This window comes from Poecilia reticulata, chromosome 11 (assembly GCF_904066995.2).
Source record: "Poecilia reticulata chromosome 11, P_reticulata-male-v2, whole genome shotgun sequence".
Taxonomy (NCBI): Eukaryota; Metazoa; Chordata; class Actinopteri; order Cyprinodontiformes; family Poeciliidae; genus Poecilia; species Poecilia reticulata.
In genome coordinates this window covers 24,824,358-24,844,399 of record NC_088840.1, presented here as the reverse complement: position 1 = coordinate 24,844,399, position 20,042 = coordinate 24,824,358, and the positions used below count along the sequence as shown (strand labels likewise).

Here is a 20,042-nt window from a genome sequence, read left to right as displayed (position 1 = left end):
TCAGTCACATGGAGCTCAGCTCTGTATGTTCCCTTATAACGACCTCAGTTTCTATCGTCATGTTCTCTGAACTGCAGAGGGTTTTGACTTTTTAAATAATCTACAAAAATACATTAACATACTAAATTAAAAAGAGAAAATAGGCCAGTTAAGATCATATAAGCAGCTTTAATTAAATTTTGTAGATCAAGTGAAGAAACACACCAGTTATAAACTTATAAGGTAAACTACATAGTTTCAAAGTTTAATAAAGAACACTAAATTAGATTACATCTATCAAATTGTTGTATCTGAGCTATAAAAACATTTCACACACACCATGGCTGGTTTTAAATAAATCAGTGAATACTTCCCTGTTTTCTCTCATCCCTCTTCAACATTTAACTTCTGATCCCTTCTGATTATTTATTTATTTTCAAATAACTAGTGGTATCAAGCAGGATGACCGAGCAAATAATTTTACTGGTTTAACTCTTTACAGATTGTTTCATCTCTCAGCCTGCAGTTCTGAGTGGAAATGTGTAAATCAATAAGATTTAAATTACCTTTAAATCAAATTTAATTTAGATAATGAAAAATGCGTCAAATTCTAGTTGAATACTTATGAAATGAAATGGCGCAGATCTCTTAAAAGAGTTTTACAATGAATTTATGGTGAATGAATTCAGTTTCTCTTCTGTTCAATACAAAATTTGAATTAAAACTTGAATTCAATAAAGCTTTCAAATAGAAACTTTATTGCTCTTGTAATTAATTAATACTAAATAATTTGTCTTTAGCTTATTAAAATGATATTTTTTCCTGCACCTTGTTGAGTCAGATCAGTTCCTCTTTCTCTCTGAGGTTTTTGTACGGCCTTGTATCACTGTGTGAACGGGATGCTGTTACGCTGCTGACAATAATAAACTCCTGCATCCTCAGTCTGAACTCCACTGATGGTTAAAGTGAAGTCAGTCTGTTCTGCTTTTGCACGAAAACGCTCAGGAACTCCAGACTGACGATATGTGGTATCGTAAATCAAAAGTTTGGGAGCTTCTCCAGGTTTCTGAAGATACCAGTTGATGTCATCACCAATCAGTTGGTCAGATTTACACCTGATGGAGACGGTCTGTCCCTGAACACCAGACTGAGCTCCAGGAGTCTGAGTCAGGACGATGTCTCCTGAAGAACCTTTAGAACATGAAACAAACACACATTTATGACAAAATAAGATTAATGTTTATAGAAAATGTAAAACAGTAGTTTATCTTGATTTCAAAGTATATGTAATGCTACAGCAGAGAGTCTCACCCTGAACCAGGAGCCCCAGGATGGTCAGCAGTAGAGTCAGTGACATCATCATTGTGCTGCTGGTGTGTCAGTGGCTCTGAAAGGCCTGGACAGCCACTGATCAACTCTGACCTCTTAACAGCTGGAGGAGCAGAGAGGCAGGACACATATGCAAACACACTCAGTCAGTCACATGGAGATCAGCTCTACAGCTCATAATGAATGATTTTCACTGCTGAAAGATGAGTCATGTATGTCAATGAGAGAGCAGCACTACAGTTAAATTCAAAATTATTCCTACTCTAAAAATGACTCATTTTCTAATAGTGAGTGAAATATATTTCCATCTAAGAGCGTTGTTAATGAAAATAACACACAAATCTTTTATAAAAAAAGTGAATTTTGTGGAAAAGAAAAAAAAATTCAGATTGACATTTTTGCATGCCGTGTCGATAACTATTTACGCTACTCTAAACAATCATTATATAAGCTTTTCTTAGAGTGAGAACAGTCAGTCACTTCAGATAGTTGCTGAAGTGATTCAGTTGCTCCCTGTTTCCTCTGGTAATGTGATGATTTATCTTTTTGTAATTACCCTCATCTTTAACTTCCTCCTCAGACTTTTGATAAATGTCAGGTGAGAATGTTTACCTTTATTTTAAATTAAAATCTAACAGGAGTACTACAAGTGTTGAAAACAGCAACAATATCTATCCAGGGAAAACAGCAACTACTGTTTTTTTCTCATTTATTTTTATAATTCTGAAACCATTTAGAGTCCTGTTTCTGTTGTACAAATAATGAACACCTGGAGAGTTTTGTCCTTTTCTTGTTGTAACTAAAATATTTCATATCAAATATCTGACTCATAAATGGCATTTCATTTCAATTTCTGTTCAAGCCATGTTGCTTTTGCAGAGAAAATTATACCAAAACAAATATATCTCTAAACTTCTGTCAGAATTATACCTTGTGTTAAGCAAAGAGATTCAAATCTCAATGTGCAAAGTTAAATGTTATCTTCCACAACAAACAATGTTTCTTCAGTTGTTATTCAACATTCCAAGTTGTATTCCTTGATGGGAAACCAGCCACAAATTTCAATATGCATCATTCATGAGAATGTAACTGTGCAGGAAAAATATGTTCACTAAATCATCATTACTTTCTGTGTGTTTGTGTTTAGTGAAACATGACAGTTGTGTCAGTGTCTGCTGGAGCATCCAGCTGGAGTTTCTGTTCAGTCTGACTGAGGGAGGTTTTTGTATGACTGTTTTTCACTGTGTGAACATTCTGACTGGTTCTACAGTTTATGGTGGCAGATCCTCCAATATCAGCTCTCACTGCTGCAGGGTGTTGAGTCACTGTGACCTGACCTCTGACCTCTGAGGACACAGAGACAAAAACATGCAGCAGCTTCATGGTTCAGTCGGCTTCATTTCAGAGGGACAGATGTTCATAGAGGAGAGGAGTTGGATTCTCTGGACTTTACCTGTGAAGCAGCAGCAGAGGAGAGTCCAGATGAGGACGCAGATCAAAGTCATGTTTCTGATGATGAGGAGGAGGATTTCTGTGTCTTCTGCTGTGATGAAGGACAGCTGTCAGTCATCCAGTGTTCAACTGTCAGGACTATAAACTCTCCCAGAGCGCTGGAGCATGGAGCTGCTGATGCAAAGTGGCTCTATGGAAATGCTCTGAATGAGTCCAATACAGACTAATGTGATGGATTTAAGACAAAGCTCATATTTATTTTCATGTGGCATTTAAAGTTATTTTTTAATCATAATGTTCTACTGTAAATTTGTGATCAAAATATATTTATTTTATCAGAGCTGGGGATGGTAACCAGCCCTCTGCTACCCTGCAAAGATAAGCAGGTTTAGACATTAGATAGAATTAAAATCTCTCTGTGTGACACGTTTTCTATGCAGTATCACACAGACAGCTAAAGTTGTGTGGTCTCTTCTATTTCAGTGTCATTCATGTGTTTTCATATGAATATCAACAAAAGCTTCCTGTAAGTGTCGACATGTTTGTGTTTTCTGATACTTTTTCAAACATTTCACCATCTGTTTTCAGGGTGAAATTCAGGACAGTCATGTAACATGCTGGTTCACTTTTAAACAGTTTTTTGTGAAGGAGATTTGATGATTTCAAATTCTTTTGTGGCCTCTTTAAAACACTTTTCTGACACAACAGCTGCTACAGTCTTCTTCCTGAAGGAATAAAACATTTGTTCACTCTCACTTTAACATTCATGAGCACACAAAGTTAAATGTCTGATCAAACCTCCAAATTGTTGAACATGGATATTCTTATCATGCACACCTGAGTGATTTAAGGTGAGATTAAATGTTGGGCATGTCTCGTTCTCACCAGATGTTTTCATTTTTTTGATACATTTAACAACAATATGGCAACAAATGCAAATTCCTGTCATGATAAATCACTGTTTTATGTTTTTTTTTCATTAACATATGACTAAGCTATTAAAGATTAAACAATATTCACTTAGTTTACATGAATTGCATGACTTTTTTCTCCTTGAACACAATCAGTCTCTGCAGCTGCAGTTCAGTTTCAGTTCATTCTGACTGAGGGAGGTTTTTGTATGACTGTTTTTCACTGTGTGAACACATACTGGCTGTTGATGCTATGAAGACTCTGACAGTAATAAACTCCAGCATCTTCAGCCTGAACTCCACTGATGGTCAGAGTGAAGTCAGTATCCCCAGACGTTGATCCACTGAAACGATCAGGGATTCCAGTATGACGGGTGCTTGAGCATGTAATAAGGAGTTTAGGAACTTCTCCTGGTTTCTGAAGGTACCAGCTGAAACAGTAACCTGTACTTGGACTGACTTTACATTGAATAGAGACAGTCTGTCCTGCAACAACAGACTGAGATCCAGGAGTCTGAGTTACGGTGATTTGTCCTGAAGATCCTGAAAACACAAAAAGACAGAAACCTTCCTGAAGAAAAATCAAACTTGAATAAATTCTATCACCATTCAAATTGAAGCTGTCATGTCACGAATCCTGGAGAACATGGTTACATGTTAACACAAAGTTTACAGCAGAGAGTCTCACCCTGAACCAGGAGCCCCAGGATGGTCAGCAGGAGAGTCAGTGACATCATCATTGTGCTGCTGGTGTGTCAGTGGCTCTGAAAGGCCTGGACAGCCACTGATCAACTCTGACCTCTTAACAGCTGGAGGAGCAGAGAGGCAGGACACATATGCAAACACACAGAGTCACATGGAGATCAGCTCTGTATGTTCCCTTATAACGGCCTCAGTTTCTATCGTCATGTTCTCTGAACTGCAGATGGTTTTGACTTTTTAAATAATCTACAAAAATACATTAACATACTAAATTAAAAAGAGAAAATAGGCCAGTTAAGACCATATAAGCAGCTTTAATTAAATTTTGTAGATCAAGTGAAGAAACACACCAGTTATAAACTTATAAGGTAAACTACATAGTTTCAAAGTTTAATAAAGAACACTAAATTAGATTACATCTATCAAATACTTCTGTTGTATCTGAGCTATAAAAACATTTCACACACACCATGGCTGGTTTTAAATAAATCAGTGAATACTTCCCTGTTTTCTCTCATCCCTCTGCAACATTTAACTTCTGATCCCTCACTTTTAACAACGTCGAGTTCAATGGGGCCGATTTCTGCTGCATCGTAGGAACCTCAATCCATAACAGTTATCCCTCCATGCTTCAAGGATACAATGAGGTTCTTATCTTGTAGTGCTGCATGTGACTGAAGTGTCACATCTCCTTGCGTTCAAATAATTAGGTTTTTGATTCGTGTCTAAAAACTCATTACTCCAGAGGTTATATTTACTTATTATCTTGAGAGCATAGATTACCTCTTGGAACCATCCTCACAAAGATTAAAACACTTTTTTTGATTGTTGTGGCATTTCCTTTCATATCAACAGCAGCAAGATAATTCTGTGGATCTATTGATTATATTTTTAGAGACTTATTTCAGCATCTTATGATCTGCTTTGAAGGTTAATTCTCTTGGTCACTATGCTCTATAGTCATGTTAACCGTTTTTTCCAATCTGTCATTTTAACATGATTTTTAGACTTCTTTACATCCATTGTCAGAATCATAAGTTGTGTCTGGTCTGCCCATTGATCTTCTTTCTGACTGGGTGGCAGCATTTTAGTTCACAGTCTCATTTAAAACATAAAGAGAAAACCATGTCAAAAATGTAAACAGAGTAAACCTACTTCAACTTAAAGAGGAACAATGTTTATATAGCTGTACACGATCGTCATTTTGGGTAGGAATTAATGTGAGGCTACTTTAGTTGTATTTTTTATCCCATTTTAGATTAATTAAAAATGTCTACTGTTCATATTTTATTGAGAGTAAGATGTAAATACATTTATTAGTAATTCTCAAGTTGACAATAAATGTTCTTACATCAAACTGTTAGACAAGAAATCAATATGAGTTTTAATTTTTCATGGTTTTTAGCTTTTAAAAATCTTAAAAATTCTAGTTCTCCATGTTTTGTGTTCAGAGAGCCGTGTCTCTCTACAGTCAGAGGTTTTTGTACGACGGCTCAATGAGTTTGTATCACTGTGGTACACGTTCGGTGGAGGAACCAGACTGGAGTTTGGAAGTAAGTCAAATATAAAACTGCTGTTTTTTTATTTTTGCTTGATTTTATTGTTTTAATTCTGTTTGACAGACTGAGGCTGGAAAATATGCATTATTTTAGGTTTTACAAAGAAAGTTTCAAGATACAGAAAATATTTGATAGTTTATATCACAAATTACAGCAAAGTGTAACAAGTTAATATTGATCTAAGTAGTAAAAAATATTTTAGTTTAATCTTGGTTTGTAGTTTTAGGCTAGTCAGATAAAGTCAGAGAGTCGGTGTCTCTAGTCAGAGGTTTTTGTACGGAGCCTCAGTGAGTTTGTATCACTGTGGTGGACTTTTGGTGGAGGAACCAGACTGGAGGTTGGAAGTAAGTTTATTTCATGGTTAATATTAAGATTTAAAAAATGTTGGCATGTTTAAAAGTAAATGAAAGCATGAAATTATGTATTTGCTATAATTACTTTCTTATGTCATAAAAATAGAATCTCACTTCAAGATGAAGTGAAATATTTTATGTTCACATTATATAAAATGTTGCTTCTGAAATAAATGTCAAGACTGAGGTTTGGTATGTTTGTCAATGTTTTCACTTTAATGCTTTTCTACATATTTTAAACCAGTTTGGTGGTTTGGTGTATAAATTCTGAAAGAGCCGATTTTATTGGTTCCTCCAAAAACCAAACTTGATTTTATTGGTGGAATCAAATCAGTCTTAATCTGCTGTTGAACACAGAGAGAAAACTTTAGTTTGTTTCTTGTTTCAATGTAAACTATTTCTTTAAAATCTATTGAATTCACATGTATTTCCTGCAATCATAAAATAATGCATTGTTGCATTTAAACATGAGATTCTGAATATTTTTTGTATTTTCTTATTTTAAATGTAAGCCTACTTTGAATTTTTCATTGTAAGCCTTTTATAAATTCTTTGGTGATTTTGCTTCTGCTGATCTGAGTTTTCTAAAGGGAAGTGAAAAATGTGTCAGTGAGTGATGAGTGAAGCATGAAAGCATCTGGCAGAAACTTCTTGTTTTAGAAAAACCCTCACTAACTGTAACCATGACACAGTATCTGCTGGTTAACATCTGTAGTTCCTGTTCTCTAACCTGATTGGTGTCTCCTAGGTGATACCCGCCCCACCCTGACAGTGCTGCCCCCCTCCAGTGTGGAGCTGCAGCAGCAGCAGCAGGTGACCCTCATGTGTCTGGCCAACAAGGGCTTCCCCTCAGACTGGACTCTGTCCTGGAAGCTGGACGGCAGCAGCAGCAGCAGTTTGGAGCAGAGCAGGAGCCCCGGGGTGCTGCAGAATGACGGCCTCTACAGCTGGAGCAGCACCCTGAGGCTCCCTGCTGACCAGTGGAGGAAGGTGGGCTCTGTGACCTGTGAGGCCTCCCAGAGCTCCCAGTCTGCAGTCACAGAGACACTGAGGAGAGACCAGTGCTCCCAGTCCTGAGCTGATTCTTACTCTTTTCTTTTTCTTTTTGTTTTTTTCTTTTTTACAAGTTTTATTACATTACCACTCTTGGTCTTCTCTCTGTAAAAACAAAATGTTTCTCCAGTTTGAAAATGTTTCTTTCTTTTAAATAAACTCTGGTTTCTTTAAACAATAACAATTATTGTCGTTTGTTTATTAGAAATTAGAACCATCTAAAAATGAAATGATTATTCATTGGAAATGTTTGTAATAAATTATATGTATTTATTTATTTATTTTCAAATAACTAGTGGTATCAAGCAGGATGACCGAGCAAATAATTTTACTGGTTTAACTCTTTACAGATTGTTTCATCTCTCAGCCTGCAGTTCTGAGTGGAAATGTGTAAATCAATAAGATTTAAATTACCTTTAAATCAAATTTAATTTAGATAATGAAAAATGCGTCAAATTCTAGTTGAATACTTATGAAACAAAATGGCGCAGATCTCTGAAAAGAGTTTTACAATGAATTTATGGTGACTGAATTCAGTTTCTCTTCTGTTGAAACTGTTCAAAACAAAATTTGAATTAAAACTTGAATTCAATAAAGCTTTCAAATAGAAACTTTATTGCTCTTGTAATTAATTAATACTAAATAATTTGTCTTTAGCTTATTAAAATGATATTTTTTCCTGCACCTTGTTGAGTCAGATCAGTTCCTCTTTCTCTCTGAGGTTTTTGTACGGCCTTGTATCACTGTGTGAACGGGATGCTGTTATGCTGCTGACAATAATAAACTCCTGCATCCTCAGTCTGAACTCCACTGATGGTTAAAGTGAAGTCAGTCTGTTCTGCTTTTGCACGAAAACGCTCAGGAACTCCAGACTGACGTTCTGTGGTATCGTAAATCAAAAGTTTGGGAGCTTCTCCAGGTTTCTGAAGATACCAGTTGATGTCATCACCAATCAGTTGGTCAGATTTACACCTGATGGAGACGGTCTGTCCCTGAACACCAGACTGAGCTCCAGGAGTCTGAGTCAGGACGATGTCTCCTGAAGAACCTTTAGAACATGAAACAAACACACATTTATGACAAAATAAGATTAATGTTTATAGAAAATGTAAAACAGTAGTTTATCTTGATTTCAAAGTATTTGTAATGCTACAGCAGAGAGTCTCACCCTGAACCAGGAGCTCCAGGATGGTCAGCAGTAGAGTCAGTGACATCATCATTGTGCTGCTGGTGTGTCAGTGGCTCTGAAAGGCCTGGACAGCCACTGATCAACTCTGACCTCTTAACAGCTGGAGGAGCAGAGAGGCAGGACACATATGCAAACACACTCAGTCAGTCACATGGAGATCAGCTCTACAGTTTGCAATGAATGATTTTCACTGCGGAAAGATGAGTCATGTATGTCAATGAGAGAGCAGGACTACAGTTCAATTAAAATTATTCCTACTCTAAAAATGACTCATTTTCTAATAGTGAGCGAAATATATTTCCATCTAAGAGCGTTGTTAATGAAAATAACACACAAATCTTTTATAAAAAAAGTGAATTTTGTGGAAAAGAAAAAAAAATTCAGATTGACATTTTTGCATGCCGTGTCGATAACTATTTACGCTACTCTAAACAATCATTATATAAGCTTTTCTTAGAGTGAGAACAGTCAGTCACTTCAGATAGTTGCTGAAGTGATTCAGTTGCTCCCTGTTTCCTCTGGTAATGTGATGATTTATCTTTTTGTAATTACCCTCATCTTTAACTTCCTCCACAGACTTTTGATAAATGTCAGGTGAGAACTTTTAACTTTATTTTAAATTAAAATCTAACAGGAGTACTACAAGTGTTGAAAACAGCAACAATATCTATCCAGGGAAAACAGCAACTACTGTATTTTTTTCTCATTTATTTTTATAATTCTGAAACCATTTAGAGTCCTGTTTCTGTTGTACAAATAATGAACACCTGGAGAGTTTAGTCCTTTTTTTGTTGTAATCAAGATATTTCATGTTAGATATCTGACTCATAAATTGTGTTTCATTTCAATTTCTGTTCAAGCCATGTTGCTTTTTGCAGAGACAATTATACCAGGAATTAAGTAAACTCCTGTCAGAATCATGCTTTGTGTGAAGCAAAGAGATTCAAATCTCAATGTGCAAAGTTAAATGTTATCTTCCACAACAAACAATGTTTCTTCAGTTGTTATTCAACATTCCAAGCTGTATTCCTGATTTGAAACCAGCCACAAAATTCAATATGCATCATTCATGAGAATGTAACTGTGCAGGAAAAATATGTCCACTAAATCATCATTACTTTTTATGTGTTTGTGTTTAGTGAAACATGACAGTTGTGTCAGTGTCTGCTGGAGCATCCAGCTGGAGTTTCTGTTCAGTCTGACTGAGGGAGGTTTTTGTATGACTGTTTTTCACTGTGTGAACACCCACTGGCTGTTGATGACATGAGCACTCTGACAGTAATAAACTGCAGCATCTTCAGCCTGAACTCCACTGATGGTCAGAGTGAAGTCAGAGTTTGATCCACTGCCTGTAAAACGACTTGGAGTCCCTGATGCTCGAGTGCTGATGTAATAAATGAGGAGCTTAGGAGTTTGTCCATCTTTCTGTTGGTACCAGGCTAAATGGTTGTTGCCAAAAACATTCTGACTGGTTCTACAGTTGATGGTGGCAGGTCCTCCAATATCAGCTCTCACTGCTGCAGGCTGCTGAGTCACTGTGATCTGACCTCTGACCTCTGAGGACACAGAGACAAAAACATGCAGCAGCTTCATGGTTCAGTCGGCTTCATTTCAGAGGGTCAGATGTTCATAGAGGAGAGGAGTTGGATTCTCTGGACTTTACCTGTGAAGCAGCAGCAGAGGAGAGTCCAGATGAGGACGCAGATCAAAGTCATGTTTCTGATGATGATGAGGAGGATTTCTGTGTCTTCTGCTGTGATGAAGGACAGCTGTCAGTCATCCAGTGTTCAACTGTCAGGACTATAAACTCTCCCAGAGCGCTGGAGCATGGAGCTGCTGATGCAAAGTGGCTCTATGGAAATGCTGTGAATGGCTACAGGAGGGACTGTGGATCTATGTGGTGACATTATTTATCAATGAATGAATCCAATTTCCTGTGTCATTATCCATTATAGGCATTGTGTAACGTAGAGTATTTTGAAAAACAAATCAGATATTTTTTTGGGGGTTTTTTTTACCTTTGACAATTACATATGATGCAAGCTGCTAAATTACAGACATCTCAGTGAGTCAGAATAGTGTTCAGTTTGTCAGATTAAAAGGACCTTTAGGAATAAAATTAAAAAATTCTTATACTTCATTAATCCCATTTTTTTTATTTTTTGGTCTGATGTAACGTTCCAGTTTTCTCTTAACTTAATTAACATGTTTTCATGGATTTTAAGTGAACATTCATCATAATTAACCGAAAGAGTGGATTGAAGAAATCAGTCTGAGTGTAATTAATCTATATATTGAGTTTCACAAAATAAGTTGAATTTTTTTCACAGAGTAAATTGAGTTTCTGAACTAAATGAACTTTGCAATATTGTGATTTATTGAGAAAAACCTTTAAATAAATTTTTTTATGTGATATTTATATTATGAAGTTATTCGTATAATGCATATTTCATCTTTCATATTTTGACAGAGTTGATCACCTGATATCTAAAAACACGACTTCAAAATAACCTTAGAGAAGTTTGTCATCTATTCTGTTTAACACAGTAAATTGTTTAGATATTAATATTTAAATTATTTTAGTTTTGTAATGTTGGCTTCAGATTCTGTTGCTTTACTTTCATGCTACTTGATAATTTTCCACTAATAACAAATGTTTTGGTAAATATGTTTGTGTCAGAGTCAGAGAGCCGTGTCTCTAACAGTCAGAGGTTTTTGTACGACGGTTCAACCAGTTTGTATCACTGTGGTACACGTTCGGTGGAGGAACCAGACTGGATGTTGGACGTAAGTTTTTCTTTACTAAATTTAATTTTAAATATTATATTGTCCTGTCATTTATCTTTAGATACTTTCATTTATGTGGAGAAGTGAAAAGTTTTTTCCATCAAGTTTTAATTTTGTTGAAAATATTCATCTTCTAATCAAGAACAAATCAAATCAGCTTGTTAGAATTTGTGAATATTATTTAATCTTTAAGACAGAAAAATACATGTATATTAAAAGCAGTTTATTAGTAAAAATTTGGGAATTATGTCATTTATTTGACCTTTTTTGACCAAAATAAAAAATTAGCCAAGATAAAAAGAAATCTTATTTATTACTCTGTTATTATGGATATTACTTTAAATCTATGTTTAAATAATCTGCAAAGTTTAAAAATTAAATCTCATGTGAAATGTTTTCAATCTACTTAAGTAGATTAAAAGTCTTTTCAAAGACTTTACATCTTTTCTATAATTGATCAACTGAGCATCTTTTGAATAACTTTTATTTCAATTTGGAAAAGAGAATCAAGCAAAATGTTGGAAATGTTAAAATGTTTTAATATGATGTGTAAAACATGTATTAGATCAATATTAACTACAAGTCACAATGATTCTTGATGTATTCTTAGTTGATTTATTCAGCATAAAGTTATAATTTTCTCTCTGTGCTGATATGCATGAGATGTTTACTGAAGGGAAGTGAAACAAAGAGTCTCAGTAACTGTTGGAGCAGAAAAACATCTGGCAGAAACATTTTAATATAGAAACTCAACTTTCTCATAGTGAAACTGTCCTGGTGTCATTTCATTGATGCCTTCTTGGTTCCTGTTCTCTAACCTGATTGGTGTCTCCTAGGTGATACCCGCCCCACCCTGACAGTGCTGCCCCCCTCCAGTGTGGAGCTGCAGCAGCAGCAGCAGGTGACCCTCATGTGTCTGGCCAACAAGGGCTTCCCCTCAGACTGGACTCTGTCCTGGAAGCTGGACGGCAGCAGCAGCAGCAGCTTGGAGCAGAGCAGGAGCCCCGGGGTGCTGCAGAATGACGGCCTCTACAGCTGGAGCAGCACCCTGAGGCTCCCTGCTGACCAGTGGAGGAAGGTGGGCTCTGTGACCTGTGAGGCCTCCCAGAGCTCCCAGTCTGCAGTCACAGAGACACTGAGGAGAGACCAGTGCTCCCAGTCCTGAGCTGATTCTTGGGTTTTCTAATGTTTTATTCAGCTATAGATCACTTGCTTTACAAATCTCTGTTTTATTTCATCTTCATAACTTCTGTTATGCGTTTTAAAGCTCAATTTCTGTCAAAAATAATAAAATGAAAATCCTTACTCCTGTTTTGACTTCTTATTTTTTCTATTCTTACCTTGTCAGAGGAAAAACAATTTTTTGTTCACTGTGTGTTGCATGTTAGTAGAGGTTTTTTGCTGCACAAACTGCAGCTCATCAGTATTACTCATAATAAATATATAATTTCCTTCCAGTTTATTTATTTAGCTACAATTTATTAAAATAAATGTTATCTTGTTGCACTATAAAAAGCTATACATCCTATTAAATTATGTATAATATGAATTATGTTTATGATTAATACTTTAACAAAATTGATCAAAATAGATCTTAAAATCTCTCTTTTTAAATAAGCAATTAAAAGTGTCATGTGCCCATATGATTGTCATTCAGTAATTGATTGTTCTTCAGTGTTAACATAACTTGGCTGTTCAAAGTTTGAGCTCTGACAGAATCATCAGCCTGAACTTTATTGATGGTCAGAGTGAAGTCAGAGTTTGATCAACTGTCTGTGAAACTATTTAAAATTCCTGAAACTTTTCTTTTGGACAAATAATGAACAGCTTGAGTGTTTCACCCATTTTCTGTTCTAACCAAGATGTTTATTGTCAAACATCTAACTCATAAATAAGATTTTATTTTAATTTTTGTTAAAATCTTGTTGCTTCTTGCATAGAAAATGAGGCTAAAACAATGTATCTCTATTTAAATAAATTCAACACACAACCCTACACTGTGTTCAGTAAATCTCCATGAGTACCTTTACGATGACATTTAATTTCAGCCATAAGTCAAATTCTATCTTCCCAACAAAGTTTCTCCAGGTGTAATATTCCAACCTCTACATTAACTCCAAAGCTTGATGGGAAATGTGCCACTTATTTCATTATTTATGTGAAAGTCATGGTGTCTGTGCTTAGTGATCTGTGTCATTGTCTGCTGTAACATCCAGCTGGAGATTCGGTTCAGTCTGACTGAGGGAGGTTTTTGTACGACTGTTTTTCACTGTGTGAACCACTCATACTTTCTAGCATCAAATACTCCCTTACAGTAATAAACTGCAGCATCTTCAGCCTGAACTCCACTGATGGTCAGAGTGAAGTCAGAGTTTGATCCACTGCCTGTAAAACGACTTGGAGTCCCTGATGCTCGAGTGCTGCTACGATAAATGAGGAGCTTAGGAGTTTGTCCATCTTTCTGTTGATACCAGGCTAAATAGTTATTGCTCCATACTCCATGACTGGTTGTACATCTGATGCTGACAGATCCTCCCAGATCAGCTCTCACTGCTGCAGGCTGCTGAGTCACTGAAACCTGGATTATGGACTCTGAGGACACAGACACCAAAGCAGCTCCATGGTTCAGTCGGCTTCATTTCAGAGGGACAGATGTTCATAGAGGAGAGGAGTTGGATTCTCTGGACTTTACCTGTGAAGCAGCAGCAGAGGAGAGTCCAGATGAGGACGCAGATCAAAGTCATGTTTCTGATGATGAGGAGGATTTCTGTGTCTTCTGCTGTGATGAAGGACAGCTGTCAGTCATCCAGTGTTCAACTGTCAGGACTATAAACTCTCCCAGAGCGCTGGAGCATGGAGCTGCTGATGCAAAGTGGCTCTATGGAAATGCTGTGATTATATATGTGATTATATAATTTATTATCACAGGTCAGGTACCATCATATATTTTAGGCATTGTGTAGTCTTGTGTGCTTTGCAAAATGACTGTCTGAGCTCTTTTTTGTGTTGCAATCTGCAAAACTATACTGGAAATTGAAATATGTGTTATGTTTGTCTGCTTAAAAGTAAAGTTTGAAAATAACAGCCTTTAAGCTGAAATATCAAATATACATTTCATTAAGATTATGTTTTGTATTTGAATGTGTTATCAGTCTTATTCTAATATTCTAATTTTCTATGGAATTAAATGTTTTCATCAACTTTTCAGTGGAAAATTATTATAATTAACAGAGAAAAAGAAAACAGCACTTTGTGTGTAATTAATCTTTACAATGATCTTTACTGAGTAAATCGAGTCACTGAAACAAATCTTCTATTTTATGCTAATTTCCACCTGTAAATTAAACTACAATAATTTTTTTTTATGTTTTCAACCTTTTCTGTAAAAGTGCAAGCAACTAGTATTAAAATTACATGTTTATCAACATCAGTTTGTTAGTTTGCTTTTTGAATTTATCTCTGTTCTGTTGATCAAGTAAGAGATTCAGCAAAGCTGGTGACAGATATAAACTGTGCCATTATTGTATCAGGTTTTGCTTTAAATCCAAATTCAAATTATCTTCAAAGTTTTTTAAATGTTTTAAACGAGATGGAAAATACTTTATGCTCTACATGCCTTTTCTCAGATTAATTCACATCTTTTGAATAGCTATTAATTGAATATATATATATACGAGATTGAAGCGCAGTGTGCTGTTGTTATATATATTATGAAAGAAAAAACAATTTAATTAAAATGTGTTGTTTAAGTTAGCCGTCTTTGAACATGATTCTGTGAACAACTTCTCCTTCAGTGCAGCTGTGGATCAGTTCCTCTGCAGCTGAGGGAGGTTTTTGTACGACGTTTTATCACTGTGTGAACGGAAAGCTCCTATCCTGCTGACAGTGATAAACTCCTGCATCTTCAGCCTGAACTCTGCTGATGGTCAGAGTGAAATCAGTTCCAGACTGAGTCCCACTGAAACGATCAGGAACTCCAGGCTGACGATTTGATGTCCAATAAATCAGGAGTTTAGGAGCTTCTCCAGGTTTCTGGAGGTACCAGTCTACCTCATCGCTGACACTTTCACTAGCTTTACATTTAATGGAGACTCTCTGTCCTGCATCAACAGACAGAGATCCTGGAGTCTGAGTCATAATTATGTCTCCTGATGAACCTGAAAGATAAAAAAATATTTTAACTCATTAGATTTAGAAAATTCAACTAAAGGTCCGAGCTTATATTTTAATTTCTCCATCACAGCAGAAAGTCTTTGTGGTGAATCTGATGACATCCTGAACATCCTCACCCTGAACCAGGAGCCCCAGGATGGTCAGCAGTAGAGTCAGTGACATCATCATTGTGCTGCTGGTGTGTCAGTGGCTCTGAAAGGTCTGGACAGCCACTGATCAACTCTGACCTTTAACAGCTGGAGCAGAGAGGCAGGACACATATGCAAACACACTCAGTCAGTCACATGGAGTCATCATGTTTCCTCCTGCACACTGACAGATAAACATTTATGTATGTAGCATCATGTAGTAATGATCTGCTTGTGAACTGATTAAATATCAGTTGATGTTCATTTATTAGATCGTGTGAAACTTTTAATCATATTTTGGATTCTGCAGAATAAGATGGTAAACTAAAAATCCTGTAATTCACATCAACAGAAAAATAATTTAACATAACAGGACATTTATTAATTACAACAGTGTTTACAGAAAATAAACAATGCTATGAACCAAATGACATCAAGTTATATATTATTAAACATGACATAAGATTAAAGAGCTGAAATATTATTAAAAACAGGCATGTGTTCTCTTCCCAATTCTTTACCAAATATGAAGAGTCAACTTTGATATTTTAGTTAAAGCTACCTAGAAATAAATATTTTGGGCTTAAGTTATTTTATTTTCATATCAATATTTTTATATATATATATATATATTCTTAAAACTGAGCTGTTACACTGAGCATGTGTGTGTGTGGGTGGGTGAGGAAGGATGTGTTGAGGTAACTGATGCAGCTGCCGTTCAGTTTCTGCTCTGACTGATGGAGGGGAATTTTGTGTGAGATTTTCTTTTTTGACCAGTTCTCAGAAATTCACCTTTATAGTAATAAACTGCAGCATTTCTCAGCAGCATCTCTTCCTCTTCGCTCTCATCTCCATTTCCTGTAGAGTCTAAAAAGAAATATTTAAAATGGACTGGTTGTCCTAAAACCGACATGATGCTATGGTTCATCAGTGATGCCTGTCAGTTGTCATGGTAACTAATTGACAAGAGAGGAGTGAAACATTTGCATGAGTTTCATGTACCAGTTTTGATATCTCAGTTTGATTTTTTTAACACCTTTCTGCTTATTATAATGAGGCGTTGTTCATAATCATTCTTAGCAGTTTATGGATGTGCACTTCTGAAAGGAGAGGAAAAAACTCACATACCACATGTATTTTGATTGCAACACTCTTTATACTTTTCTTGATATCTACAATCATTTTATGAAGTGAAAATTAAAATATCACCATGACTCCTCTTTCTTTTATCAATCAACATTTTTTTAACATTGACAATATATGAATGAGTGGAGCTGAAGTAAGAAAATTGAAAATTAATTAAACAGAAATGTATATTTACAGCTTTTTTTGTATTAATAACTTAGTGTTACTACTCTGTAACGTGTTCATGCCCAACTTTAAGTCCATAAAAGTAAGATACAGAAGTGTGCAAGTCATGTGTAACTACTGCCCTCTTGTGGTCATGATAGAGCTGGCATGCGGTTGTTTTTAAAGATTTTAGACATTGCCGCTTTAAAACATGGCTGATAAATGGATTTCAAAGACAACCTTCTATATCTAATATGATAATTCTCTCTATCTTCTGTATCTGTCAAAATACAGAATATCTGTGTCATCTGTCCAAAACCATAACTGCTGTTACTCCTGTTCTCTCTTTTCAGCTCCCTGCTCATAAGAAACACTTCCACCAATTAAAGAATAAGTTACAGTACTGAAACTATAAGTTAGATCATCAATAAATATGTGTTTTTTAAATACTCACCACTAACCTGTTTTATATGTTTTAAGTCTTTTTTCTGTCTTTTTGTGTTATTTTGAACCAGAGATTTATTTTTTTTAATCTCTCTCTTTCTCACTGATTATTTCTGTTTTTATTTTAATTATGTAAAGCACTTTGAAATGCCTTGCTGCTGAAATGTGCTATACAAATAAAATTTGATTGATTGATTGATTGATTTTTATATCTACAAGTAAAGAAATAAAGAGTTTCAGTATCAACAATCTGTATTTTCTGACAAACTATGAATGTGGTTAAATAAGATTTTTCTTTCTTTACAAAAGACTGTAAAGTTAGTATTACATATTTAGTTGTAAGATAAATGTAATAATATTCTGTATTTTGATCATTTCCCCCTCCTGTTCATTTCCATTTCCTCCCTTCTTCCTCACTTTGCTCTCTTCTCCTCCTCTCCTTCTTTGTTGATGACGTTTCTGAAGAGTGTGATGAGCGGCCTCTTGCTGTGCTCCTGCCAGCTCTTCATGAAGCCCCCGTAGCGTTTGCCCACCACAGGGCCGCTCCAGCGGAAGTGCTTCATCTTGTACGGGATGTCTTTTTTATCATGATGCTCATTGGAGGCCTCCTCTGCTTCGTCTTGTGTCTCCTCATCCTCAGCTGTCATTTTTTCCCTGGAAAGCTCCCACCACCTCAGCTCTCCAGGGAAAATCTCAGCTGAGTCCCCATCCACCTTTTTGCCTGCGGGGATTTTCGCTGGATGACGCTTTCTCCCAAGAGGCTTCCCCCAGCGGAAATGCTCCATGGAGTAGGAGTGTTTGGCTTGAGAGGAGGAGGAAGAGGGTGAAGGAGAAAGAAAGACAGATGACGGAGGATGCTGAAGGTGATCACTGCTAAGGATGGTGGTCATCTCATGAGGGTCAAGTCCACAGAGCTGGAAACACTCCTGCAGGATGAGCAGACAAATGGGAAATTGTGAGGAAATAAACATATTTTAAATTCTACTGACGTTTCAATTTCATTCAGTAACTCCCATTGACTGGAACTTGCTATCTCCACTTGCTATTCATAAATATGTTGTCATTTACATAAACTAGACAAAGTTTGGGACCCAGTACAAACCCTTGAGGATCCCCACAAATAATGTCCAAACAACCAGAACAAACATCACCCAACTAACCTAATAACTTTTTATTAAATTGAACAATTATTCAGCAAGCGCAAAAAGCATATTTCTCAAAACGCTATGTCTGTTTCTCACAACAATAATACAGGTTACCCTCTTTATTTTCTTTATTTGGAAAAATCCATCTCTACAAGGTTCACAGTTGAATGTTGGAAATGCTCTTGTGAAATTACTACATGTTAAAACTGCTTCAGTGTGCAAAGTAAAACCTCAGCAGACAGTATTTGATTTTAACAGGAAAATAATTTCCTCTTCTCACATCTGTAATATTCTTTAATGTTCACGTTTGTCACAACTTTCTGCCTCAAGCTGTTAAAACATCAAACTTCTGTCAAGATTAGATACTTTGCATTACCATCCTGATTGTATGTTTTTATCTATCTTTGCTCTCTAAAAATTAAGAGGTTTTGCTGAAATAAATATTAGTAATCAAATGAATGCATTTGATCAATTAAAAAATAAAATGTGACATTGTACCCAAACTGACTTTCACGAAGCCAAATGTGTCTGATTGTATTTACCATCATGCTGCTCTCAGAGACGAGCTCCTGGCATCTCTGGCGCTCCCAACAGCGACTGAGCGCCGCTCTGGCCCCGCCCACCGACACTGCAACCACCAATAGCAACACAGGATGCATTCTTCTGATTTCTGCGGGAGATTAACAAAATAAAAGCTTCACATTATGCATTAAGGTGAAGTTCACCACTAACGTTTTCAGAAAATGAATGTTTAAACTTAAATAAAACAACTGCCACCATAGCTATTAATAAAAATAATAATAATAATAATAATAATAATAATAATAATAATAATAATAATAATAATAATAATAATAATAATAATAATAATAATAATAATAATAATAATAATAATAATAATAATAATAATAATCACCTTTTCTTCTTGGTCTTTCTGCTCTTCCTTCCACCAAAGATTTCTGACTTTCCTCTTGTTTACTTCTGACCGATCGATTTGACTTTATACCCTTTCAGCCAAGGACACTCAAACATTACGCACAAACAAACTGACGTCACTGCGACCCTCTATGGTTTTGCTCAAGAGGTCTGTAAATATAGATAACTCTGCAAAAGTAAACAACCAATTAAAAGCCCTCCACATTTTCTACCTACATCCACACATCACTTATATCTACCGGGAAAAGAAAAAGAAAAGGCTTACGTAAAATATTATGTAAATATTAATGTTCTGAATTAAAAAGTATTTTTAAATTGCAATCATTTTCATTGGTGTGTTACAGATATTTCAGACACAATGAAGTTCTAATTTATCTTGACATCTGTTGCTCTTTAGGAACACATTTATTATTCAATGCATTTAAAATTTACAAAATGGCAAATTTGAACGTATTGAAAAGTGTTGGTCGTCCTGTTTACCATTTTGATCAAGGCTGGTAAAGAATCTAAGGACTATCTCCATTTGCACCTGTTTTATTGAAGATGAAAATTGGTCATTTGTTGTATCATCAGCTGTATCAATGACACTCCCAAAGTTGAAAATATAAAGCT

The 20,042-nt window shown here is 35.8% G+C and overlaps 1 protein-coding gene, 1 pseudogene and 2 gene segments (V, D, J or C); 2 read left to right on the top strand and 2 right to left on the bottom strand.

Annotated features, from left to right (window-relative positions):
* Positions 1-509: 509 nt before the first annotated feature.
* On the bottom strand, positions 510-1,866 carry LOC145553757 (Ig kappa chain V region 3368-like). The segment is given in 2 exon segments: positions 510-1,170; positions 1,291-1,866. Coding segments are annotated over 2 exon segments (360 nt in total).
* A 2,513-nt stretch (positions 1,867-4,379) lies between these two features.
* Positions 4,380-7,522, top strand: LOC145553819 (Ig kappa-b4 chain C region-like). The segment is given in 4 exon segments: positions 4,380-4,421; positions 5,825-5,926; positions 6,195-6,276; positions 7,034-7,522. Coding segments are annotated over 4 exon segments (555 nt in total).
* Positions 7,523-10,105: 2,583 nt separating this feature from the next.
* LOC103461469 (Ig kappa-b4 chain C region pseudogene) lies at positions 10,106-12,619 on the top strand (annotated as a pseudogene). Its single transcript, XR_014089882.1, has 3 exons — positions 10,106-10,312; positions 11,233-11,314; positions 12,151-12,619. The product of XR_014089882.1 is annotated as an Ig kappa-b4 chain C region pseudogene (transcript).
* A 4,999-nt stretch (positions 12,620-17,618) lies between these two features.
* On the bottom strand, positions 17,619-19,487 carry LOC103472811 (pro-opiomelanocortin-like). The gene is made up of 3 exons (XM_081612580.1): positions 19,411-19,487; positions 19,037-19,164; positions 17,619-18,275 (listed from the first exon to the last, which is right to left on the bottom strand). The coding sequence occupies exons 2-3, from the start codon at positions 19,151-19,153 to the stop codon at positions 17,763-17,765; spliced, it is 630 nt and encodes a 209-aa protein (XP_081468706.1). The 5' UTR covers positions 19,154-19,164; positions 19,411-19,487; the 3' UTR covers positions 17,619-17,762.
* Between the last annotated feature and the right edge of the window lie 555 nt (positions 19,488-20,042).

What these genes read in the sequence shown, in the direction of transcription:
- LOC103472811 (XM_081612580.1), bottom strand. Translation starts at nt 19,153, where the DNA reads ATGCATCCTGTGTTGCTATTGGTGGTTGCAGTGTCGGTGGGCGGGGCC. An exon ending in TCTCTGAGAGCAGCATGATG is followed by an intron (nt 18,276 to 19,036) that starts GTAAATACAATC and finishes CTCATCCTGCAG; the next exon opens with GAGTGTTTCCAGCTCTGTGG.